The sequence below is a fragment of the Sminthopsis crassicaudata genome, chromosome 3 (genome assembly GCF_048593235.1).
Source record: "Sminthopsis crassicaudata isolate SCR6 chromosome 3, ASM4859323v1, whole genome shotgun sequence".
Classification (NCBI taxonomy): Eukaryota; Metazoa; Chordata; class Mammalia; order Dasyuromorphia; family Dasyuridae; genus Sminthopsis; species Sminthopsis crassicaudata.
Window position 1 is genome coordinate 335,807,061 of NC_133619.1, and position 26,921 is coordinate 335,833,981.

General features: G+C 45.7%; 1 protein-coding gene across 7 annotated transcripts in view; it reads right to left on the reverse strand.

The window, feature by feature from the left end:
- TNK2 (tyrosine kinase non receptor 2) overlaps window positions 1-21,837 on the reverse strand; it is a 41,383-nt gene extending 19,546 nt beyond the window's left edge. For 2 of the 7 annotated variants that reach the window (XM_074301514.1, XM_074301520.1), the window contains exons 1-4: window positions 8,620-9,144; window positions 5,418-5,598; window positions 1,967-2,037; window positions 141-362 (exon numbers count right to left, since the gene is read on the reverse strand). In XM_074301514.1, the coding sequence (XP_074157615.1) occupies window positions 141-362; window positions 1,967-2,037; window positions 5,418-5,598; window positions 8,620-8,691 (546 nt within the window). In that variant the 5' untranslated portion in view covers window positions 8,692-9,144. Of the gene's footprint in view, window positions 1-140; window positions 363-1,966; window positions 2,038-5,417; window positions 5,599-8,619; window positions 9,146-12,384; window positions 12,721-12,755; window positions 13,483-20,955; window positions 21,476-21,734 lie in introns of those variants that run through there. The other 5 variants (XM_074301518.1, XM_074301515.1, XM_074301517.1 and 2 more) reach the window with 5 other exon arrangements.
- Between the last annotated feature and the right edge of the window lie 5,084 nt (window positions 21,838-26,921).

Here is a 26,921-nt window from a genome sequence, read left to right on the forward strand (position 1 = left end):
CAAATTATATTGGAATAGAGATATAATTTATTTTTTCTCTCCAAGTGTATGGACCCCAGAAGAATCCTCCTCTGCCGTCATTATTCCCCTCCTCTCCTTTCTGACCTGCTCAGGAAATCCAGAAATTAAGTCCAGCTCACCTTCTTCCCTGAGGGAGCGTCCCACTCTCCTCTGCGTACGACTCCAAAGGAACCATCTCCCAGCTTCTCAAACAAGCTCAGGTCTTTCTCCCCGATGAGACAAGTGAGACTCTGCAGGGATCCCTCCCCCACCGAAGCCCCCGAGATGGGTGATGTCTTTCTGAAGGTATTCTGTGACTGGGGAGTGGAGAATTCTGCATCTAAGCGCTTACCACTGAACACCTGGAGGACAGGAAAAAAAGGAGTTAGAAGCAAGAGTAACATGCTCTAGACTAGAGAAGTTTGGCTCTGGGTTAGAGCTGGGAGGAACAGGAGTCCTTAGGAAATTTAGGGTCCCAGTGGGGCATGGTCGTGAAGGGGGAAGGGAGTTAATGGAATTGTCCAGGCAGTCCAAAGCAGTTTTCTATCCTTCCCTGGCCACTTTACAGACACTGTAACTACTTGTTTATGGCATCCCAGCATGGAATCAGAGCCAGGAAAGATGCAGGGGCCTCCCTTGACCCTAACCCCTTCTCCAGCAGTGAGGGGCCCTCTCTACCTCCCCTTCTAATTTTAGCTCTGGCTCCTTCCTTCTGATAGCCACTTGGTGCTGCCTATCTACAGCCCCATCCCCAGGGAGTCACTCTGTCCCCTGTCCTTCCCAGGGGAGAAGATAATTTTAGTTTGGGAGGTTGGGAGTGTGAGTGTTGGGGCGGGGGGGGAAGGAGTAGCAGAATGCAGTGTTTGAAACACTAAGGTTGAAATAGTATCTTGAAACTGAGAAGCAGACTCAGAAAACAGCACCAAAAAAAAAAAAAATTATCTTAAGGAACAGAAGCAAAGGAAGGTCAAAAATGTCTGGAGGAAAGCAAGAGGGTAAAGGGAAAATTATATACTCACACTGTCAAGAAAACGGAACTCTCGTTACCCCTCTTTGCTTATGTGTACCCAGCTGGTGCACTTCAGAGTTCAGACTGCCCCCCTTAGAAGCAGCCCACCCTGTTATCCTAGCACCAGTTCCCATCCCACACTAGCCCAGTGAGACCTCCTTGAGACTGGCAAGCACCAGCACTAAGGCCAGCCCACTCTAAGAGCCAAGCACAGTAGCCTGCCTCACTTTCAGGCTCTGTCTTCTTTCATTAGTCAGTACTACTTCCCTTCTCACATGACCTTCTCTCCTCTATTCTTCTCATTTCTCTCCTCACCACCCCCTCCTTCTCCCTTCAGTCTGGGCAGGGGGCCAGGGCAGCATCCACCAAAGGAGACCACATGGTCTGATGCAGCTGCCCCTTATCAGACTCTCAAGTGGGTCCTTTGCTGTAGGGCCATCCAGGAAACTGCTGCTGCCAAATCCAGGAAAAGCTCCCCCAATGCCACAGGACAGAGATATATGGAGGGTAGGCCAGGGACTTTTCTAATAGCAGAACACAGGACTACACAAATTTCCTTTCTCACTGTCTTTTAGGACAACAAGCAAAGGTCCAAAGAACAGATCAATTCTAAGTTCAACTGAGATGGCAGCTGGGGGTCAGGGCAGGGGGAAAGATGGGGAGGAGGCAGTTAAAGGGAATACATTTGCTTAAGGCAGCAGAAGCCACCCCAGGGACTAAAGAAGAATGAAAGCACAAAAACCTAAAAAAGGAAAAAAGGAAAGAAGCTATTTTTTTAAGAAAAATATTACACTGAAAACTGCCTAGGTTTCTGGAATTGAGGCGGGGGGAATGAGGTACACAAGAAATCTTCTACCCAGAGTCACTGACTCGCCATTGGGATGAAGAAAGAATGAGGACTCTGCTCCTCCCCCTACATATCCAAACCCCTCCATTGCCACAGTTCATCGCACTCACCTTGCTCATCCAAGACTTTCGCTTACACATTGCTTTTCTCCTTTTCACAGCCTCCCACAGCCGCCTCTGACCTGCAAGGAATCAGCACCAGCATCAAAGAGCGTATCATGTATACTATAAGGGATGAGGCAGGAGATAAGGAGGAAAATGACTCTAACCCTCCTCTCCATCTTGCCTAGAGCAAAGTCTTCAGGCATAGCATCCCAGAGAATGGGATATTCATAACCAAAAAACAGTAAAGGGAAGGAATGGGCAAGGACTAGACAGATTCCCATGCCAAGGACTGCTGTGAAGTCACCGTAAGGGAGCTCACTGACCTCCCCTTGGAAACCGTCTTGTACTATAAGAATAACAAAGGGAATACTGGAAGAACAATCATCAATAATTTTACAAAAGAGGAAAATAGGCAACAACATAGAACAAAAAGGACCAAAAGATGAAACTAAACACTTTGAAATTACAATGACTAAGTAATGCACCTTCTTTCTAATCTGCAGAGGTGAAAGACCATAAGTGTGGAATAGTGAATATACTATCACTGTTGATACTGTTTTTTTAACTGCTTTTTAAAACTCCTTTTAAAAACCTTTGTTACAATACATGGCTCAGTGGGTAGAGCAGTTAGAGGGAATATATTCAGATGCTAAAATTATGTAAAATCAAAATCTAACAATTAAAATAAGAATGTCTATGTGTGTCTCCAAGAATAGGAGATAAGTAGATTAAGTGATTTGGTCAAAGTCAGTTAGCTAGTAAAATAGACAGAATTAGAAGCCAAGGTCCCTTCTTAATCACTAGTATTAATACATGACTAATATTTATAACGTAACGTCAAGTAAATCTGTTTAATCAGGTTTTAGATTTCACTTCACTTTTAAGTCAAAGAAACAAATCATTTTTTTAAAATGACCCAAACAGCTAAATTAGAAGTCTATTTTTTTTTTATGTCCCTTGTGGGGAATATCATAAAGACACTACACCTTCAGCCCAATCATCTACAGCAAGGGCTCAGCACCCTCTGCACACATACCAAGCAAAGCACATGGACTGATTTTCTTTGGCACTCAGGCTGAATGCCACCAACATGTCCTGTCCCCAGAATCAGGGAGAGCTGCTGTCAGATTGAAGGATTATCAACTAGCTATCCTTTCATTTCCTGCCTGAGAATCAACCCCAATACAAGACCTCACTCCTCACTTCCCCAAACCCTAGACATACCTAGACACCCATACCCCCTTAACCATCACACCACACTCATACCACATACACCCCTGACTCTGAAGCCCTCCAAGAGTTTGAATTAAAGAAAGGCATGATTATATCATATTTAAAGATAGAATGTGAAATAGGCTAATGAACTTTAGGAAGGTTTGAAGCAAAAACAAACCATATATATATATTTTTAAATTGAGAAGACTACCCCATCCTGGACAAGACTTATGCTTGATACAGAGATTGTAATTTTGCAAAGCAAGCACATTCACCACAAACCAACCAATTAACAAATACCAACTAGGCACATACTAAGTACAAAAGGACCAAGCTTGGGGAAATAACTCTAGAAGGTTCTCATATGAAACTGGGCTTAGACTTAGTCTCTTTCATTCAAATCAATCCAATAAACATTTACTGAGCACCTACTATGTGGCAAAGCATATACAAGATCAGGACTTGAGTCAGGAAATTCATCTTCAAATCTAAGCTCAGATTATTCCCTAGCTATATGACCCTGGTCAAGTCATTTAACCCTGTTTGCCTCAGTTTCCTCCTCTGTAAAATGAGCTGGAAAAGGATATGACAAATAACTCCAGTGTCTTTGCCAAGAAAACTCCAAACTGGGTCATAAAGGGTCAGACACGACTGAAAACGCCTCAACAATGTGCCAGGCACAGTGCTAAGCATTAGGGATACAATCTGACTGGCCCAAGACGACAAAGCTAAAACAAGGGGATAGAAAGGGTTGCAGAGCGACACATTTCAACTTGAAATAAGGGAAAAGCATCCTAACAAGGAAAGCTGACCCAGAGTAGAATGTGCTTCTTTGGGAGAAAATGGATTCCTTTCCCTAAGAAATGCAGGCTGGATGATCCCTTGATGGGACATGATTTAAGCACTAAAACTTCCTCCTCTCTTGGGTGACAATGAGATTGTTCCTGCAGCCAGAACTACCACATGATCTGATTCTAGCCATCTTAGATGAGATACCCTATTAACTCAAGGTTACTATAAATCAGTTACACTTAGTCAGAGATCCATAAGTATATGCTGGTTGCCATAATCTCCAAAGACTTTCAAATTTTGTGCTTTTTTTTTAATCTGTAAAGACCACATCTCAAGTCACTAGGCTATCTCTTCTAGCCAAGTCAATGAGCATTTATGAAAAGCCTGTCATGAGCCAGCAACAGGGATACAAAGAGAGGCAAAAAACAGTCCCGAAGGGTTTATGAGGTAACAGTAGACACACCAAGAAAACAACTATGGACAAACAAGATACGCATAAAGTTGACAATAATCAACAAAGGGCATTTTTATAGTGATGGAGAAAGGAGTCCTATACAAGGTAGAATTTTAGCTGGGACTTAAAGGAAATCAAGAAACCCAGGAAATAAAGAGAGATGGAAGAGCATTCATACATGGGAAAAAGCCAGTAGAAATGTCTGGAGTAAGGAGATGGAGAGTCCTATGCTAGGAACAACAAGGAGATCATTGTCACTGGACCATGGAGTACATAAGAGAATAAAATGTAAGAAAATAGGAAAGGTAGGAAGTGGTCAAATTACAAAGGGCTTTAAAAGTCAAACTGAAGATTTTATATTTGATCTCTGAGATAAGAGGGAGTCATCGGAGTTTACCAAATGGGAGATTTGGGGACAAGGTATGACCTGAACCTTTGGAAGATTACTATGACAGCTGAGCAGAGCATGGACAGGAATGTGGAGACACCTGAGGCAGAAAGCTATGCAATATTCCAGATGGGAGGGGACAGGGGCCTGTACCAGGGTGGTGGCAAGGCTAAATTGCCTTGGAAATTGGAAAGGAGCATTCTAATCTCTTATTAGCATGTAAGCACCCTGAAGGCAGGCAATTTTGCTTTTGTCTTCACTATACTCTTTACTTGATTGCCTGGCTAATTAAGGCAGGCTAGGAACTTAGTTTCTCGTGGGGGGTGCTAACAGAGTTCCCAATCATAGACAGTTTTCCTGAGACACTCTCACAACAGAGTTCTGAGGGCAAAGAGTACTTGGGAAATGTGACCACAGAATGGAAAACAGACCATTGTCAAGAAAAAAAGAGTCAGGAGCAGCTAGGTGGCACAGTGGAGAGAGCACCAGCCCTGAAGTCAGGGTCTCAAACACTTAATACTTCTTAGCTATGTGGCCCTGGGCAAGTCAATTAACCCCAATTGCCTGGGGAAGGGGGAAGAGAAAAGAAAAAGAGAGTCCCTACATACCAGGTCGGCCCATGCCAATCTTCTCCAGGTCTTCATTCTTGACATACTCAAAATGGGACAGGCGGGTGATGTTGAGGTCATCTCGGAGGCGAAGGAAGTACTGCTGAAGCTGTACTTCAGCCAATAGCTCAAGCAACCAACCAGTGCCCTCCTCTGCCTGCATACTGCTTCCTTCCAGTCTCTGTGGTGAAGAAAAACAGGGATCAGGACCAATGAATCAGAACTCAAGAAGAAAAGGGAGCAGGGAAGAATGGAAGGATTCTCTCCTCCCCCCCCCCCACTCACTCTGGCTCTTTCAATGACCCAGCAGCACCTTATGGACAGTACATGTCACCCCTCATCCTCACATCCCCAGACACCACAGCTTTTCAGAGGAACAGGCAAACAAGGGCCCTTTCTCTTCCCTGCTACAGAAGTAATTTTACCTATCTTCCTAGGGCCCCTCAGGGGCCCCTGACTCAACAGAACCCAATTCCAGCACCTAGAGCGGGATAACTCCCTAACCAACTACCATGTCTCTAAATTCCTCAAGCATCTTTCCCCCTTTACAGAACTTGGGAAGACAGGAGCCTGTGGAAGCAAGAGCAGTGACTGGCTGTTTTCTCATTTCTTGAGTATTCAAAGGATCTTTCCAGATTCCCAGAGAAGAAATGAAACAAGTCCCTGGTTTTCAGTGGGAGGAGAATTAGCTCTCTGTTACATAGGAGCTGTACTCCCTCAAGTCTCTTTTCCACCTTATCCTGAGAATGAAGTTTCTCACACCAGAGGGTGAGAATTCCAAAGGCCAATATTATACACAATGAGGCTAGTTTGATCCTCTACTACAGTTATCTAAGACCTGTGCATGATTAGGGCTACTAAAATAAAATTAAAAAATAAAAATAAAATAAAAATCAATCAGTGACATCATATATCAGCAAGAAACACCTGGCCTCCATCTGAGATTAAAATACTAGACCACTGGGTCAAGTTCTGGCTGTCTAACAAAAACAACAACACTGACATTAGTATAACATTTTAAGGTTTACAAAGCACTTTGCATGCATCAACTCACTGGACAGTCATGTCCAGTTTATAATTTAAATCCATTTTTTAGTTGCAGAACATATTATTTCTGTGGTCTTATGAATGAACCTGAACCCACATCCACCAGCCTTGGACCCCAAAGTTCTTAACTTTCCTATTAACACTGTTCCCTCTCCTCCAAATGTCAAATATTTCTAAAATGATACTAATGGAGTAACAACAAAGAGACTTGGATTCTCATCCCCGTTGTGCCACTAATTTGATGTGTACCATTGATGGAAAAGTCAGTTTAACATGTCTATGCTCTTTGATTCAGCCATATCATGACTGGACATAGCATCCAAAGGAGACCAAAAGAAAGAAAGGTCCCACACATGCCCAAATCTTCACAGCACCCCTTTTTGTGATGGCAAAAAAAAAAAAAACAAACCTTGGAAACAAATCGGACATCCATTGAATGAAGAATAGCTGAACGAATTATGATGTATGAATAAAATGGAAAATTATTGGATAATAAGCAAGAAATACAAAGAACTCTTAGATCCATGGAAGGACCTACATGACCCTACCCAAAACAAAGATAGCATAAATAAGAGACAATACTAATTATACAAAATATTAGATTAGAAAAGAAATGTGCAAATTATGTTATATATACTATATTGTAATATTAAATTATTATATATTAAATTATATTGCTAAGCCACATTAAATAAACTAATTATACAATACTAAAAAGAAAACCACTAAAAGGCGGCTGAATTCAGATTCACTGCTACAGTCCACCTTGGATTCAGAGAAGAGATAAAATATACTTCTTTTAGTCTGAGAATGGCAACACTAGTGGGGTGGAGTGTTGCTTTGCTTAATTGTTTTTCTTTATTCCAGAGAGGGGAGAGGTCACTATGTAGGGAAATGGTTTATATAAAAGAACAAATGGTACCAATAAAATATAAGAAGAATCACTTCATTTCCAAGTATAATCTGCAGTTTCCGCCTCTAAGATCTGGGCATTGACTAGACAATCACTAACTCTCAGCTTTGAAACTCTTTGATTCCACGCTGGCCAGCGTTCCCACTATCATGGTCTGTTTCTTATAGCAAAGCTATTAGGGAAGAGCTGGACTCCCCTGGTCCGGCTCTATCTCTCAGTTTGCCATGTTCCCAGCTGCTAACAGAAACAGCACCCCTCCTCTGTCCCAGCTGGAACAGCAAAGCCCTCCTGAGCTTGCCACCTCCCCTTTCCCACAGTCCCTGACAATGTAGTTCTCTTTGGGGATGGAGGCAAGAAGCGGGGAGGACAGCAGCTGCTAAGAAAGGCTACAAAGACTTGGTCAGAAGCCAAAGGAGATACTCCTTTCAATCAGTCAATCAACAAGCATTTATTAATCAGTTACTATGTAAAAGACACTATACTAATCTCTGGGATACAAAGAAAGGCAGAGACCACCAACCCCACCCACCAAAGAGCTCACTTTCTAACAGGGAGACAATGTTGCACAGGCAACAACATACTTTTAAGATGATACAGAGTTGGCAGAAGATGAAGGCAGCTAGGTGGTTCATATAGGCAGAAGGTAACCTCCAAAAAACCCTGGCAGCAGGGGGGAAACCTGGGAAAGCCTCTTGCAGAAGGCTGAAGGAAGTCTTACAGGAAAACAGGTCAAGGCTCATGAGATGAAGCTAGGAGGGCAGCACAAGAGAGCCCAGAATGACTTCTCAGCCTCCACTGAGGAACTTGTATGGAGAGATGGAGAAGAAAGGGAATGGAACTCTAGGATAAAAAAGGGTTTGTGTTGAGATATACATATATATATATATATATATATATATATATATATATATATATATATATATATATATATATATATCTTCATGTAAAACATGTTTATACACACACACACACACACACACACACACCCCTATTACATCTTCTTAATAACACTCTCCATCCTAACTCCCTATAACCATTGAGGAAAACCAGTACTAGAGAGGTTAGGAAAAAAGGGATTTGGAAGCCAGAAACCCTTCAGATTAGAGTCCCCATTTCCCCACAAAATTGACACTAGAACCTAAAATTCCCAAGTCCTTTCTATTTGCCACTGCTCAAAGGCTATATATGTATATGTACTATTGGGGTCTGTGCTTCCATTTCCCCTGTTGTCCCCCTACTCACAGTGTAAAGACGTAGTCGAAGTCGAGTCAGGAAAGGGAAGGAAAACTCCAGACCAGGGAGTCGTCGAAGCATCTCTGAAGCTGGTGCTAAACCCCTCACCCTCAAAAAGCCAAGAGCTATGTGAGGTCACTGGGACTACAGGATCCTGAGCTGATAAAAGCTACAAGATGTGGGAGTTTCGTGGCCCCCAAACCCAGGGCTCTCCACCAAAGACAAAGTAACTAGGGGTTGTCCTTCAAGAGCCCCCAGCATTCCCACTTTCCAAAAGCTACTTCACAGGAGGGAGGGTCCACTGCTTTCCTTCCCCGTTCCTGCTTCTGGAAGCTTTCAGAGCTGTCTGGAGAACAGGGCTGGTCAGCTGGCTGTCCTGCTCAGGCTGTCTCTGGGTCTGTCTCTCCCACTCCTCCCAGGCTGAGTAGCTCTGGCATTGGCTGAGAAAAGACCTCTCTGAACTGTAGCCAAGAGGGCAGTGAGAATGGGGGTGAGGGGGTGGGGGAAGAGAGTGTGTGCTTCCTCTGGATTTCCCAGTCACCCATGCCCCCCCTCCCTCTCTCACTGTACACAAGGCCCCCTGTCTCAAGCTTCCCATCCCAGCCCCCACTCTTCCAGACAACCTCTTAGATGAGGGTGGGGCAAAGTGGGGGGAGGGAAGGAGAGAAAGGAAGGGTTCCCAAAGAAACTGAATCTTTCAGTTCAGTGGTTGACTAGCCCTGAGGCAGAGAACTTCACTGCCCCTTTCTCAGGCTCCAAGATTCAGGTAATAGCCTCTTCCCTTAAGGCAAACTCCTCAGAGACCCTTCTATTCCCCTAAACTTAGCTGTATAGCTCCTGGCTCAGGCTCCATGTGTCCCCGTTGCCCTGGTGCCTGACGGAAATAGGGGGTTGGCGGCCAGCCAGGAGGCAGGGCTGGGACAGCCCAGTCAAGAGATGAGGTGGGGGTGGGGAAACAAAGGGACTTCTCCTTCCCCACCTCAAATGGGAAACCCTGTCTTCAGTTCTCAACAGCTAGACTCCCTCATCCTCCTTCCCCTACCACAAATTCCCTGCCTGAAGACTTCTGCCATTTCCCTGTCCCCCACCCCCATAGCGTCAGGGACAAACACCTGCAGGTTTCTGGTTGCCTTCTCAATTCTGCCTGTCCCCTTCCCCACTGCAGCTTTGGGATGCTTCCAACCCCAACTCAGCTCTCTCTAGACACACCTGACAGCTGCAGGAAGAATTCCCCCCCCTGCCTTGGCCAGACCCAGGGAGCCCCATTTGAATGGAACACACAACTCCCTTGTTCCAGCCCAGCTGGCTAACAGCTGTAAGGGACAACAGCTGGCTGGGGAAAGCTGGGGACCAGAGAGGCTGGGAGGGGAAAGGTTTGCTGAGCTGGATCCTTAGATCTTGGGGGCTCTCCTCCGAGGGAGCCCCTCAAAGGGGGGGACAACAGTTCTCTGTGGCTCTCACCCTCAGCTCCAACAACCCCATTCACCTTAGGAAAGTTCACCATACCTTGTCCCCCCCACTCAGCCCTCACGGCTTCTTTCAGTTCCAATCTAACCCTCAAAGCCCAAATTTACTCTGGATCAAGCATCTGGGGGTGGGGTGCGAAGGGGAAGAGTCACACCTAATCCCTCCACAACAAAGGGGTCCCCAACTTTTAAAACAGGCTCCAAAAACTACCAGTTTGTACCTGACCCAAGGGATTTCTCTGTCAGTGCGAGAGATGGACAGGCTGACCAAGAAAGGGTTAAGGCTGGGTCAAAAGCTGAAGCCAGCCTGGCTTCCTAATGCTACCCTAGGTCCGGCTCCCTGCCTTCCCCTGCCGCCTTCTTGGGCCTTCCCGGGGCTGGAAACCCCAGCCCCGCTCAGGGGAGCCGAGGGCCCCCGAGATTCCCACTGGAAGCCCTGGCCTCCATTTTCCTCAAGCCCAGACTTACACTGACTTTCTCCAAGTGGCTGCTGCCCCCTGCAGGCTCTGGGAGAAAAGCCAGCATTCTCCAAAGGGAGAAGGGACATGGAGTCAGCTTTCCCCGGCTAACCCCCAGGCATCTATTCAGGACGGAGAGGGACCTCGTTCCCGATCCATCCCCAGCGGAGGGAGGGCTACAGCACGACACAACCAATTACCCCTTAGGTGATCTCAGCAGGTGAGGAAACACCGAGCTCCCCTCCCCCAAACGGCCTCCCTTATCTCGTTTCCCATTGAAATTCTCAAGTCTCCTGACCAGCGCCCCAAAAGTGCAGCTTTCTCATCGGTGTCCGGCGCTCAGCTCCCCACATGCCCCCGGGGAAAAGGTGGGGATGAGGGGAAAAGGGAAAGGGCTCTCCAGCCCTTCAGTCCATTTATCTCGTTCCTTCCCCTCCTCCACCCCCAGATGCATCTCCTAATCCTCCCCAACATTAGCAAACCAGGGACAGGTGGGCTTGTCCTCAGTGGTGCCCAAATGGCAGGGAGGGTGCAAGGTTTGGGTCCCAAAGTCCGGGAAGCAGGCAACTGGGGCCAGGGAAGAAAAGAGAGTCTAAAACCCACGGGCTGGGCAGGCCCGTCCTTCCCTTTCTGCCAGTAGCATCTTCACAGCAGGCAGGACTCCGACCCCAATCCCATACCTTTCCTCCCCAAAGCACCTCCAAGGTTATCCCTAAAAACACCCCATCATGGGCTCTCAGGGCCCATCCCTGAGCAGTGCTTAAGGCCGCCATTCTCCCTCCCTCCTTTCCCCCTCTCACCTTCAGGCCCCAAATCCCACCACCCATCTGGGAAGGAGGCCGTTGCGGGCCCACCTGGGGAGGCCGGCTGGCTTCCTCGATGTCCTGTCTGTCCCCTCCCCCTAACCTCGTTCCCAGCTTCCATCCGGCAGCTGGCGACACAGCTTCGGCAGTGCTCATGCTCCCATCCAGACCAGCAGGCCCTCCCCCTGCTCTAAGCTTAGGAAGAGGAAAAAGGCAGAGACCTGAAGGGGGCACCGCTCTGGGACTTTCTGTGTGCCATAGGTTCCTTTGACAGGTGGGAGAAAACTACAGATCCCTCTAAGAAGAATGTATTTTTAATACATAAAATAAAACACTTGATTAACAGAGAAAACTAATGATCAGCAAAACATGAAGATGCAACTTTTCCTCTAAGCCAAGTTCACAGACCCCTTGAAATCTGTCCAAGGATCATAGGTGAAGAACTCTTGCCCTAGGAAGCCTCACCTCCATCCATTAAGCTCAGGATCCCCACACCTTGTCCCTACCACTCACCGCTCACGGCTTCTTTCAATTCCAATCTAACCCTCAAAGCACAAATTTACTCTGGATCAAGCATCTGGGGGGGGGGGAGTGAAGGGGGAAAGTCAATTTAATGCCTCTACAGCAAAGGGGTCCCCAACTTTGGGCTCCAAAAACTACCAGTTTGTACCCAACCCAAGGGTTTCTCAGTCAGTGCTAGAGATGGACATGCTGGCCAAGAAAGGGTTAAGGCCAGGTCAAAAACCAAAGCCCCTTTCCCCAGGTTCACAAAGAATCCCCAGTCTGCAAGGATCTCAGACCTCACCAAATCTTCAGAGGCTAAAGGCTCGCTTTGGACTTGGGGACACCAACTATCATCTGCTATGAAGAGAGTCTCCAGTTCTATCTCTGCTCCCTCAAGGGTAAGGTCCTAGAATCAATCGTCAATGGATCACCTCTTCTTATCAAGATGTGTTTGGCGCAGTAGAGTGGCTGACACTGGGCTGGACCTTTCCTTCCCACACCCCTTAGAATTTCATTCAGAATACCTCAGTTTATCTTACTCACAAGGCTTTCTACCTTCCAAGGAGGGTCCCAGGAGATTTTTTCCAAAGGGCCAGTGCTCCCCTAAGCAGAGAAGCAAGGCCCCCATCTTCTACCCTCAAGAGTGCTACTTGGCTCCGGAGCTCAGTTCCTCTTCCAGCTTCCTCCCCTTACAAAAGTCCCAAGACAAATGCTTCCACTTCCCAATAGGGAACCCATTGTCCCAGCCTACTTAGGAGCAAAGGACTTGACAGAAGAATAGGAATTCATCCCCAAGGCGTGGACCTAGATTGAAGGTAGGGAGGAGTGGAGAAGGGGGTGGAGATGAAGACAGGGAAAGAAAGGGGAAAGGGGAAGAGGAGGGGAAATGGGAGAGAACTCCCACTCCGGCCTACCTAAGGCTCCCCTCTGCCCGGCATAGCTCCAACCTGCTTCCCCAGAAGCAGTGGCTCTAGTCTGGCCAACCCCAGGACTACTACAGCATTCAAGAAGTCCTCTTCTAGAGACTCCTCCTCCAAATACCCCAGGGCCCCAAACCAACTCGTACACACCCTCTCATTCCCCTGGCATCTGAAGCATCCACTGACTCCTCACCAGGTATTTAGGGTTGTGATTGGGACTCTGGAGTGACACAAAAGAGCAATGCCCAGATTTACTCTGGCAATCAGCTCCTGCCTCCCTCCCCCTTCATCTTATTGCCCAAAGGAAGTTTCATCCTATATGTGTTCCTGGGAAAACCTCAGAGAAGGCCTTATTGAGGAATGATCAAACTGGGAATCATCTCTCCTTATCTTGGAACCCGAGGCCAAGTGGATGGAGGGAGATGGTTTATGGCACGTGGAGTGCCCAGTACTCCCAGATTCCATTCCTGCTCAGGCCTACAGTTTTGTACCTTTGTACCTCTCATACCACAGTAAAACAGCTTATAAAGAAATTATTCCAAGGACAGTTTACAAGGGAGTCCTACTTTGTAGAAGGAAATCAGGCCTATCTCATTCCTCCTCTGCAGGGAGAAAGTGGTAACTATAACCAATTCACCAGCCCTCACTGTAAGATGTCTTCAGCATCCAAATGATCTCCCACAAGAAGTGACAGCAGCTTCCCTCCTCCCCTTTCACACCTAGCCCCCTACTTGTTCCACACTCCCTAGAAAAGGAGTGACTTTGACTGGGATCTGGGCCCACCTCCCCACCCCCACACATCCCGAAGCAGTATTCAAGTAACAAATCCACAGAGGAGTACACTAGCTATGCAATTTCCGGACATGAGGATTTTTCAAAACAACCTACCATAATTTAGGGAATATATGCCAACCTATAAACTGGTCTAATTTCTACCTCCTTCAAGGCTCTTCACTGGGCCTTGAAGAACAACAAATGTTCCCAAGTCTGGAACAGATCCCTAGTTAAGAACTAAAAATATTAGGAGAGCCTTCCCTCCTTCACAACATAATTATCCAAATCCATACCTCTGGCACTCACCCCCTCTGCGTTTCAGAACAGTTAGCCTGCAGATGGTGAACACCTGGCTTCCGGATAATCAAGTCCCTCTGATTCTGATTCCTCCTCACTTCAAGTGCCAAGGAGGGAACTCCTCCCAGTTCTCCCAAAGAGCCCCAAACACTGACATTATAACTCAAAAGACACAGCGACATAGGGGTGGAGACATGCAAAATAATGAACGATTGGGGGTGGGATATTTGAAGAAAAAGCCCAGGGCAGCAAAAGAACTCAAAAGTCTTCTGCATCAGATCCTCCCTGCTAAGTTTGATATAGAACCAACATCACAATATATCACAAAATTTACATGATTTGGAGGAAAGTAAGAGGAAGTGGCAGACAGATCCACAGAGACAACATATTATGGTGAGAACAGAACATCAAATCAGAAAATCTATGTCCAAATTTCCTGCCACCACTTGCTAGTGGTATGACATCGGGCAAGCCTCACCCTTTAAACCTCAAATTTCCTCATCTGTAAAATGAGGGGGTGAGCTCAGATAAGCTTTAAGATCCCTTCCAGCTCTAGAGGCCTAGGGGCCTCTGAACTTGTCCTATACCCTTCCAATAAGACTTCATTACAAAAGTAAGTGAACAATTACAGGAGAGGGAGAAGATTTACCTTTACACTGAAAGCTGTTGGCATTTTTTCCATTGTTCTAGCTGCAAAGAGTGATTAACCAGGATCAAATCCAGTAGGCCTCAGGGATTCCCTCCCCCCCAACCTTCTTCGTTTTAATCTGGAAAAGCTGGAGTCTTCCAGGGACAGGAAGATAGGAGGGCCGAAGCCCTTTAGGGGATGTCAATGCAATCCTTGATTTTCCTAACTTCAAGCTTAATAACAGCTCCTTGGCTATTACAAATTTCTTATGGTTCCCTAATCAATTTGATTCAAGATCAGTGGTCAGATGCTTTCTCTCAGCCTCCTCCATGGTTACAGGAAGAATGCCCCTTGCCACCACGGCTACCAGACTGTGCTGGGACACATAAGTTGGTGAATGGCCTCATGAAGGGTTGGTGTGGAAGAGGCAAAGATTTGCCCAACTTGTCTCATTCTGGGGAAAAGCTCGAATACTACAGAAAGGATTGAGCCAGAGCAAGAGGTCCCCCTCTTCACTCTAAACAGGACACTGTAGGCAGGAGTCTAAGGGCAGGATCCAATAAGGTGAAGATAGGAGGGAGCTCTCACCTAGGACACAAAATCCCCAATAGAATTCACAACTGCCACCCACATTTACAAGATATTTGAAACTGTATCACCTACACCCTACAGCTATAGGTTTCTAATAACCCTGTAGACAGTATTCACATTGTTTATATTTGGGGAGGAGGAATATTTCTCAATACCTTAAAAAAATTCCTGGAATGAGCCCCTCTGCCCACTCAAAAAACTATTAAGATCCAGCTGGGTAGAATAGAGGGAGAAAAATTTATATTTAGAATTGAATTCTATTTAGAACCTGAATTCAAACTCCATCTGTCACTCTCTAAGGGGACCTTAGAGGAGCTGCTTATCCTCCAAGCTTCAGTTTCTTCAGCAGTAAAATGAGGGTGTTGGATTAAAAATCCCATCCAATTCTGAATATACAATCTTAGTAATTCCCTTAACCACGCTGACAAGACCTATGGAGGTACTCAGAATAAAGACCTTTCCTACCCCCAGAAAATCAAGGGTGGGTGCCAGGGAGGAGACATAACTTCTAAGAATACTGAAGCCCAGCATCTTGGGCAGGTAGGGTGTGACATAGTGCCCAGTGTGCCAGACCCAGAATCAGAAAAACCCATCCTCCTGAGCTCAAATCCAACCTCAGACATCCACTAGCTGGCTGACCACAGGCCAGTCACGTCACCCTGTCTGCCTCAGTTTCCCCATCTATAAAATGATCTGGAGAAGGAATTGGCAAACCGCTACAGTGTCTCTGCCAACAAAATCCCAAATGGGGTCACAGAGAGCTAGAAAAAACTGAAACAGCTAAACAACCAAGAACCCAGACACCCTGCAACTGCCCACACTTCTTATGGACTCAGAAGGGGCTTAGGGACAAAACACAAATGTGTAATGTGCCACTCCCAGACATAAATCTACAAGTTACCATTTACTAGGATAGAAGGGTTACTACTGAATGCCCCAAACCTTGCTTCCTCTCCCCAAGCTAGCTCCAGCAGAGATGGGCTCTCATGGGCCCTCCTCTCTCCTTCCAGCCTGAGGTCCAGGCTCAAGAGGCCCATTGTTGAGGCCAGAGTCCTCAGAATGGAGTGGGGGAAGAGAGGGATTGTCAAGGAAGAGGAGTGGGGGAGGGGGGGGAAGGGTGGTAAGCTTAGGAATATTGCAGATACCAGGCTCCTCCTCCAAGGTCCAGACCTCTCCCTGGACTACAAGTCCAGATGCACATCCCCCTTTTGGGCAGGTCCCAAGGGGCTGGGGACTCTCAGGATGGTGTTGTCTGGGTCCCAGCAGGGAAGACATACCTGATACAATATCAACCCCACTTTACAGTTGAAGAAACTGAGGTAGACAGAGGTTTAATCGAGATATGTACCTAATAAGGAGCTGAGGTCTCAGCTCAGATCTTTTTTATTTTTCTTTTTTTTAGATTAATTTTTATCATAGCTTTTCATTTACAAGATATATGCATGGATAATTTTACAGCATTGACAATTGCCAAACCTTTTGTTCCAATTTTTCCCTTCCTTCCTCCAACCTCCTCCCGGAGATGGCAGGTTGACCAATACATGTAAAATATGTTAAAGTATAAATTAAATACGACATATGTATACATATCTATACAGTTATTTTGCTGCACAAAAAGAATCGGACTTTGAAATAATGTACAATTAACCTATGAAGGAAATAAAAAATGCAGGCGGACAAAAATAGAGTGATTGGGAATTCTATGTAATGGTTCATAGTCATCTCCCAGAGTTCTTTCAGCTCAGGTTTTGAACTCAAGTCTTTCTGACTCTGGGTCTACTGTTCTCTCCACTGTACCACCTACCTGCCAACAGTGACCTCGTCTTGGATTTAGAAAATCTAACACTAGGTTTGAACAACAGCTCTATAACTTATTAGTTGTGAAACTCTGGACAAGTCCTCTGAAACTCAGTTTTTTCCTCAATGAATGGATATCAGTATTTGCTTTGTATAACCTAATTCTCAAAGGCTTCAGTGAAAAAAACATATTATAAACCATAAACACAATATAATTGCACTAACTAGGAATAATTTTTTTTGATAAAAATATTCTTCCAGAGTTCATTTTTTTGTCTTTTCTAATTTAAAAATTAACTGATATCCAATTTAGAAATAAATGCTGTTTGAATACCTATGTATAACCTATGTCAAATTGCTTGTCTTCTCAATAAGGGGGGGGGTGAGGAGGGAGGGAGAGAATTTGGGATTCAATTTTTAAAATGAATGTTGAAAAATGTTTTTATGTGTAACTGGGGGAAAATAAAATACTAAATTTCAAAAATGAATAAATGCATTTTAAAGAAAATGATGACAAAAATGAATTGTAGGAGGTTCTATCTTAGATGGCTGAATGTTATTGTTTTTAAATTTAGTCACCTCTAACATATCCATCACCAAAAGCTAACAACCCAACAAGGAGAATAATACTAACTAGCTTTAACATACATTTCAACTACGCAGTTTCTTTCTCTTTCTCCCCAATGGTAAATTAACGGATCACAATTAATAACAGAGAAAATTGGGAATCTTGACAGGATAGAGAATGCAGAGGACCAAACACTAGTAGTGCATAAAGATCACATATAGCTCTCTTGAAATTACAATCAATCATCTCTCACATGACTCCTCTCCTGTGGAATAAAAGACGAACTCTTAGTTCAGGACTTGAAATCCCAAAGACCAGAGTTCGAATAACCTCCCTCAGCCTCAATTACCTCTTCTATACCATGGGGATAATAACAGTACCCACTTCACTAGATTGGTGGGAGGACAAAACAAGGCAATAAATATAATGCAACTTTAAAGCACTGTATAAATGGTATCTATTTACATATTGTTACAATCTGATCAGCATTTAAAGGCCTTCACAACCTTGCCCTTTCCATGTCCTTACTATATGTAACACTAACCTTTGTATTCCCTACAGGACACTCTGGTCCTCCCATGCCTAAAACACCCTCTCTCTCTCTCAGCTTCCTTCAGGACTCAGCTCAAAAATATATCTTCTGGGGAGACAGAGTCCCAAGTTCTCTTCCCTAACCCCTTTCCATCTCCAGTGCCTACCTCCCATTTATATTATGTGTGTGTATTTATGTTGCATTCTAATTTATTTTCCCTATTAAAACATGAACTTCTTAGGGGCCATATTTCCCCCTCACTTTTTACATCCCTAGCACTCGGCATGACTGGCACAAAATAAATGCTTCATAAATGCTCTTTGACTGACATCCCTCAGATGCATTTAAAATCCTAGCCTACACACTCCACTCATAGTATCGGGCCTACCCTTCAAGATTTCTAAGTTCCAAACCCCACACTTATGGCTGAATCCTTCCATCCTTCTTTCATCTTCCTACTACCCTCTGCTATGAGATCTGTCCAGTCCAGCAACTTGTTGGGGAGGAAGGGGACAAACCAAAGAGAGAGAGGAGAGAGAGAGAGAGAGAGAGAGAGAGAGACAGACAGAGAGACAGAGGACACTGTGTGTATGTAATGCTTCTTTTTATTACTCCAATTCTTCAGTTTTAGAGATTGGGAAACAGAAACTGAACTGTAAGAGACTGGTATTTGAACACCTATTACACACACAGTCATCCTTTATAGCAATGCAGAGGATGGCACAGAGCAGATTCAGGGAGGGCTGTGTTTATTAACTCTGGGCTCAGAGTTAACAAAATGCTACTGGCTTACCATTCAAACTCCCCTTCCCTAGGAGTCCCCATGAGCCACAAGCATCCCCCTCAGCCAACACAGAGGACACAGGAGCCATGCAGGGTCACTCACTGGAGCCAGGTTTCTGGGGCTGTGGGGTTCTAAGGGAGTGAAACGTCATCACCTGTAGAATTACCGTTCTCCAACAGTGGCCTGACAGGCGTGGGATGGGAAGCAGACAGACGGGTTTGGGTTTGGAGCAGGCTAACCGGCTCAGATACAGCTGCCTGCTAAGGAGGCTGCCCCTCAGTCTACAGGGGAAGAAATACAGAGGTGCTCCTTCAGGCAGTTCATTCTTCTCCCTCTAGGGATCAAGTCCCTAAGTTAATGTCCCATTATTGGCTTGTAGCTTCATTTATAGTAATATTATAGAAAAAGAAGGGTTCTAACAGTCATAATAAGAGACATGGCTAAAAATCTTTCCAGGGACTATAAAGATTAGAAAGGTCAACAATGTACCCTCTCTTTATAACTAGAGAGAAACAGGGACTCCACTCTCCAACCATTGAAGGTGGAAAGCAAGAACACTGATATTTCTGATTTTCCTTCCATGGTTATCTCCGGTCAGCTCATGAAAAGGAGTGCTGCAGTTAACAGTCACCTTGAAAGGATATTGAGGCAGAAATCCCCCAGAAGGAAGTACTAGAACTCAAAAAATCCAAGTTTCCCAGGTCCTTCTCCCCTACCACACATCTTTGGAGGATAGAAATCAGCTCCAAGCTCTGGGCGTGGCTGCAAAAGGAGACACCTGAATGCCAAAGTTGTTGCCTGGTTGCCTCCTCCCCCAGGTGGAACAGAGCCAAAGAAAGATAAAAGCTGAAGTGGCACAAGCCTCACAAGTTGACAGGGAACTATAGTCATGATACTGGCTCCAGACCTACCGCTCATCCTAGGGAATATTTAGGCTCTAGTAAGGACTCTCCTGAGGGCAGAGGTGAGGATTCCTGGCAGCCACACATAAGAAATAGAGGATTTCAAGGAGACAGCATAAGTTAGTAGGAATGGGTCTTGGAAACTAGAAGACCTGAGTTCAAATTCGAAATTCTCAGATAGATAAACCTTCCTCGGATTGATAGGTCTCAGTTAACTCAAATGTGAAAACTAAGATAATCAAATAATAAGCACTGGTTAAGTGCTTCCCATGTTCCAAGTATGGGATATTAACACTTGCATTAACTATAACTCCTACACAGGATTGTGAGTAAAATGTTTTTAAACCTTTCAAAACAAGAAAAATGTGAACTATTCAATTATTGTGATTGTGGGCCTTATCTGCAGTTTCACCTAAACACAAATATGATCCTCACCATCCATACCTTCTACCTACTTTTCATTCTTTTCTCCAAGGGCCAATAATAACTAGGTTCCCGTCATAGGGAGGTGGGTGGTAGGTGGAGGGCAGATGCTACACGTGGCAAAGTTACAGGATAAGTCTTCTGCTTTCTGAACAAATCACTCCCTTAATGCAGTGTTCAGTCCAGCATTGATCTCACAGTATTCTGAAGGTGCTAGGTGCTTGCTGGTCCAAGGCTACTTCCCCCTACCATAAAGAAGGACAGAATTCTACTTTCTAACCCTTAAAGCACTAGATAAATGGGAGATGTTATTATTGAAGTTCTTTCAACCCATGCTGACTTGGCCTTGATTTCCATTATTTTTTTTGTGAATGTACTCTAACTAGCATCAACGGATTTCAAATTCTGTGACTGGATACAAACTGATACTCATCAACATTCTCCCATAAAAGAATATTTTGTAACACACCCTTGATAGGAGAAGTGAGGAGGAGGAAGGTTATCCCTCTCCAGTCCTTTCACCCAATCTGAAACTTTTTTTTTTTTTTTTTTCTGGAGGAAAGTGAAATGCATTCCTATGAAAAATGCAGAGCAGAGGTCTGGGTGATCTTCATTTAGCTTTGTGGATTATACACGGGCTCTTTCTGTATCAACTTCCCCAAATCTGTTGTGCAAATGGTCCAAGATTCATCAGGCAGTTAGTGGGTATTTTTAACTCCCCCCCCCTTTAACTACTAGTGGAAGATAACAAGAGGAACCAAATAGAAAACATCAGGATCAGAGTTAAGGCCCTTGACCTTACATGACCACAAGCTTCCTCCCCCTGGCTCTAAGAATCCCCACCAACAAAGGGACGCAGATGTCCAATCCAGAACTGAGATCTAAGTAATGCCCTTACCTGCAGCTTCTGCCTCCGCGGGACCCTGAAGGATGTGGGGAGAGGATGTGGGGAGGAGTGTCCCCAGCCACACTAGCTTCCAGGCTCCCCAAGCCGTGAGAGAGGAGGGTCAGACAGGATACCCTCAGCTTCTGGGCTCCAACGTCCAAACGCTCCCTCCAGCCCCTTTCTGCCTCCTGGCCCCTCCCCTACATTCTCCGCACCCGAAAGCTGGCTCACCACCTCCTTCTCCTCCGCCGCCTCCTGACTCTATGGCCCTCCAGAGTGGCCTCGGAGCCCAGGGGAAGGCCCTGTCCCTTTCTCTCGAAATAAGTTTCTTGGACAGAGGATCTCACCTCTCCTTCCTGCACCCCAGGCCTCCAATTTGCCTCTTGCACCCCGAGCCGACCTTCTCCTTCGGGTCCCTCGGGCCCTACGAGTCGGGCTCCCCCAAGCAGTTCTAAGCCCCTCCAAATATGCTGGGTCACTTCCTCCCTTCGGTGCTTGCCGGAGCTTCCCCTAAACCGCTCAAGTGGCCTTCCCCCAAACGGCCCTACCTGCTTGCTCCTCCCCCGCTCCCTAACTGTCCCCTCAAACCACCCCGCTGGCTCCTCGGGGCTCCCCCTGGGCCACTCTTCCCGCTCGCTGGGGCTGACCCCGATCTCCTGCTCCACCGGCTGTCTCTGCAGAGCGGCTCCTTCGCCGCGTTCCTGGACACCGGCGCCCGCCTCCCCACGCTCCTGGACTGCGGGGCTCCCTCCCCCCTTCTCCTGGTGCTGCTTCCTAGGACCCAAGCCCACCTCCTGTACTGCCGGCCAGCTCCCGGAGCGGCCCCAGAGCAGCAGGCTCGTGTACCCCCGGAGGACGCCCGCAGAGCCAGCGCCAGCCCCTGCGCCCGGCCCGCGGCCGCCGCGCGCGCCCTGCTCCTGCACCCCCGCGCCCACCCCGCCCTGCTCCTGCACCCCCGCGCTCACGCCCCCCTGCTCCTGCACGCTGGGCCTCAATCCCCGCCTCTGCTGCGGCTCCCAGCTGAGCAGCCCGCGCCTACTGAGCCGCGCCTGCTCCGGCAGCGCCGCGACCAGCCCCTCCGCGGTCGGGAGCCCTCCCCACGGGGCCCGGGGCCCCCTGCCCCCCTCAGGCCGCGCTGCCCCCCTGCTCCGGATGATGATGCTGGGGAGGCCTCCAGCCCGTGGGGGCAGCCCCTCACTCCCGGGCTCAACCTCGGAACCCCTTCCTCCTCCTCCTCCCCCTCCTCCCAAGCTGCAGAGCCCACCCCCGCCCCCTGCCGCGCCCGCACGCCCCTGCGCCCGCGCGCCTCTTTCTGGCCCAGCGCGCTCCGCAGCCGGCCCGGGGCTCGCGCCCCAGCCTGCCCCCGCAGGTGCCGCTACAGCCTAGCCAGGGCAGGGCGCGAGGGGGAGGGGTCAAGGGAGAGAGCCAACGCGTGCGCGCGCCTGCGTGCCCGGGACCAGGCGGGAGGGCTCTCGTTCTTAAAGGGCCAGGCGCTGGAGCCAATCTCCCTGTGCGGAGGGTGGCGCGCGTGCCCTGCTACCGGGTACGGGGCTGGCCCGAGGAGCAGAAGCGGGGTGTGCACAGTAGTGTCCCTGGGTAGGGAGGAGCGCAGCGAGAGGCCGTTAACTTTCGGTGATCTGGGTGCGCTGGGAAATCGGGACAAGTGTGGGATCCTCTGCCAGGCTTCAGACCCACTCTACGGGCCACAGTTTCCTCATCTGTCAAAAGAACGGGGTCCTTCCCCTTCTCTCTGCCACGGAGCCCTCCAATAATAGTAGTAATAGTAATAGCAACAATAACAATAACCATCTCTTTTGTCATGGTAAAGCTGCTGCTGTAGTAGTAGCAGTAGTAGTAGTTGTTGTAGTTGTAGTAGTAGTAGTACCAGTAGTAGTAGTTGTAGCAGTAGTAGTTGTAGTAGTAGTACCAGTAGGAGCAGCTGTAGTAGTAGCAGTAGTAGTTGTAGTAGTAGTAGTAGTTGTAGTAGCAGCTGTAGTAGTAGCAGTAGTAGTTGTAGTAGTTGTAGTAGTACCAGTAGTAGCAGCTGTAATAGTAACAGTAGTAGTTGTAGTAGTAGTACCAGTAGTAGCAGCTGTAGTAGTAACAGTAGTAGTTGTAGTAGTTGTAGTAGTAGTAGTTGTAGTAGCAGCTGTAGTAGTAGCAGTAGTAGTTGTAGTAGTAGTAGTAGTAGCAGTAGTAGTTGTAGTAGTAGTAGTAGTAGCAGTAGTAGTTGTAGTAGTAGTAATACCAGTAGTAGCAGCTATAGTAGTAGCAGTAGTAGTTGTAGCAGTAGTAGTTGTAGTAGTAGTAGTAGTACCAGTAGGAGCAGCTGTAGTAGTAGCAGTAGTAGTTGTAGTAGTAGCAGTAGTAGCAGCTGTAGTAGTAGCAGTAGTAGTTATAGTAGTTGTAGTAGTAGTTGTAGTAGCAGTAGTAGTAGTACTAGTAGTAGCAGCTGTAGTAGTAGCAGTAGTAGTTGTAGTACTAGTAGTTGTAGTAGTAGTAGTAGTTGTAATAGTAGTAGTAGTACCAGTAGTAGCAGCTATAGTAGTAATTGTAGTAGTAGTAGTAGTACCAATAGTAGCAGCTGTAGTAGTAGCAGTAGTAGTTGTAGTACTAGTAGTAGCAGCTGTAGTAGTAGCAGTAGTAGTTATAGTAGTTGTAGTAGCAGTAGTAGTTGTGGTAGTAGTAGTAGTACTAGTAGTAGCAGCTGTAGTAGTAGCAGTAGTAGTTGTAGTACTAGTAGTTGTAGTAGTAGCAGCTGTAGTAATAGCAGTAGTAGTTGTAGTAGTAGTAGTAGTAGTAGTAGTAGTAGTCCCAATAGCAGCTGTAGTAGTAGCAGTAGTAGTTGTAGTACTAGTAGTTGTAGTAGCAGCTGTAGTAGTACCAGTAGTAGCAGCTGTAGTAGTAGCAGTAGTAGTTGTAGTAATAGTACCAGTAGTAGCAGCTGTAGTAGTAGCAGTAGTAGTTGTAGCAGTAGTACTAGTAGTAGTAGTAGTAGTACCAGTAGTAGCAGCTGTAGTAGCACTAGTATTTGTAGTAGTACCAGTAGTAGCAGCTGTAGTAGTAGCAGTAGTAGTTATAGTAGTTGTAGTAGCAGTAGTAGTTGTGGTAGTAGTAGTAGTACTAGTAGTAGCAGCTGTAGTAGTAGCAGTAGTAGTTGTAGCAGTAGTACTAGTAGTAGTAGTAGTAGTACCAGTAGTAGCAGCTGTAGTAGCACTAGTAGTTGTAGTAGTACCAGTAGTAGCAGCTGTAGTAGTAGCAGTAGTAGTTATAGTAGTTGTAGTAGCAGTAGTAGTTGTGGTAGTAGTAGTAGTACTAGTAGTAGCAGCTGTAGTAGTAGCAGTAGTAGTTGTAGTACTAGTAGTTGTAGTAGTAGCAGCTGTAGTAATAGCAGTAGTAGTACCAGTAGTAGCAGCTATAGTAGTAGCAGTAATAGTTGTAGTAGTACCAGTAGTAGCAGCTGTAGTAGTAGCAGTAGTAGTTGTAGTAGTAGTAGTAGTTGTTGTAGTAGCAGTAGTAGTTGTGGTAGTAATAGTAGTACTAGTAGTTGTAGCAGTAGTAGTTGTAGTTGTAGTTGTAGTAGCAGCTGTAGTAGTAGCAGTAGTAGTTATAGTAGTAGTAGTTGTAGGAGTAGTAGTAGTAGTAGTAGTAGTAGTAGTACCAATAGTAGCAGCTGTAGTAGTAGCAGTAGTAGTTGTAGTAGTAGTAGTAGTTGTTGTAGTAGCAGTAGTAGTTGTGGTAGTAATAGTAGTACTAGTAGTTGTAGCAGTAGTAGTTGTAGTTGTAGTAGCAACTGTAGTAGTAGCAGTAGTAGTTATAGTAGTAGTAGTTGTAGGAGTAGTAGTAGTAGTAGTAGTAGTAGTAGTAGTACCAATAGTAGCAGCTGTAGTAGTAGCAGTAGTAGTTGTAGCAGTAGTAGTAGTAGTAGTAGAAGTACCAGTAGTAGTTGTAGTAGTACTAGTAGTAGCAGCTGTAGTAGTAGCAGTAGTAGTTGTAGTAGTAGTAGTAGTTGTAGTAGCAGTAGTAGTTGTGGTAGTAGTAGTAGTACTAGTAGTAGCAGCTGTAGTAGTAGCAGTAGTAGTTATAGTAGTTGTAGTAGCAGTAGTAGTTGTGGTAGTAGTAGTAGTACCAATAGTAGCAGCTGTAGTTGTAGCAGTAGTAGTTGTAGTAGTAGTAATAGTAGTAGTACCAGTAGTAGTAGCAGTAGTAGTTGTAGTAGTACCAGTAGTAGTAGCAGTGGTAGTTATAGTAGTAGTAGTTGTTGTAGTAGTAGTTGTAGTAGCAGTAGTAGTTGTAGTAGTACCAGTAGTAGCAGCTGTAGTAGTAGCAGTAGTAGTTATAGTAGTTGTAGTAGCAGTAGTAGTTGTGGTAGTAGTAGTAGTACCAGTAGTAGCAGCTGTAGTAGTAGCAGTAGTACTTATAGTAGTTGTAGTAGCAGTAGTAGTTGTGGTAGTAGTAGTAGTACTAGTAGTAGCAGCTGTAGTAGTAGCAGTAGTAGTTGTAGTACTAGTAGTTGTAGTAGTAGTAGTAGTTGTAGTAGCAGTAGTAGTTGTGGTAGTAGTAATAGTACCAGTAGTAGCAGCTGTAGAAGTAGTTGTAGTAGTTGTGGTAGTAGTAGTAGTTGTAGTAGCAGTAGTAGTTGTGGTAGTAGTAGTAGTACTAGTAGTAGCAGCTGTAGTAGTAGCAGTAGTAGTTGTAGCAGTAGTACTAGTAGTAGTAGTAGTAGTACCAGTAGTAGCAGCTGTAGTAGCACTAGTAGTTGTAGTAGTACCAGTAGTAGCAGCTGTAGTAGTAGCAGTAGTAGTTATAGTAGTTGTAGTAGCAGTAGTAGTTGTGGTAGTAGTAGTAGTACTAGTAGTAGCAGCTGTAGTAGTAGCAGTAGTAGTTGTAGTACTAGTAGTTGTAGTAGTAGCAGCTGTAGTAATAGCAGTAGTAGTACCAGTAGTAGCAGCTATAGTAGTAGCAGTAGTAGTTGTAGTAGTACCAGTAGTAGCAGCTGTAGTAGTAGCAGTAGTAGTTATAGTAGTAGTAGTTGTAGGAGGAGTAGTAGTAGTAGTAGTAGTAGTACCAATAGTAGCAGCTGTAGTAGTAGCAGTAGTAGTTGTAGCAGTAGTAGTTGTAGCAGTAGTTGTAGCAGTAGTAGTTGTAGCAGTAGTAGTTGTAGTAGTACTAGTAGTAGCAGCTGTAGTAGTAGCAGTAGTAGTTGTAGTAGTAGTAGTAGTTGTAGTAGCAGTTGTGGTAGTAGTAGTAGTACTAGTAGTAGCAGCTGTAGTAGTAGCAGTAGTAGTTATAGTAGTTGTAGTAGCAGTAGTAGTTGTGGTAGTAGTAGTAGTACCAATAGTAGCAGCTGTAGTTGTAGCAGTAGTAGTTGTAGTAGTAGTAATAGTAGTAGTACCAGTAGTAGTAGCAGTAGTAGTTGTAGTATTACCAGTAGTAGTAGCAGTGGTAGTTATAGTAGTAGTAGTTGTTGTAGTAGTAGTTGTAGTAGCAGTAGTAGTTGTAGTAGTACCAGTAGTAGCAGCTGTAGTAGTAGCAGTAGTAGTTATAGTAGTTGTAGTAGCAGTAGTAGTTGTGGTAGTAGTAGTACTAGTAGTAGCAGCTGTAGTAGTAGCAGTAGTAGTTGTAGTACTAGTAGTTGTAGTAGTAGTAGTAGTTGTAGTAGCAGTAGTAGTTGTGGTAGTAGTAATAGTACCAGTAGTAGCAGCTGTAGAAGTAGTTGTAGTAGTTGTGGTAGTAGTAGTAGTTGTAGTAGCAGTAGTAGTTGTGGTAGTAGTAGTAGTACTAGTAGTAGCAGCTGTAGTAGTAGCAGTAGTAGTTGTAGCAGTAGTACTAGTAGTAGTAGTAGTACCAGTAGTAGCAGCTGTAGTAGCACTAGTAGTTGTAGTAGTACCAGTAGTAGCAGCTATAGTAGTAGCAGTAGTAGTTATAGTAGTTGTAGTAGCAGTAGTAGTTGTGGTAGTAGTAGTAGTACTAGTAGT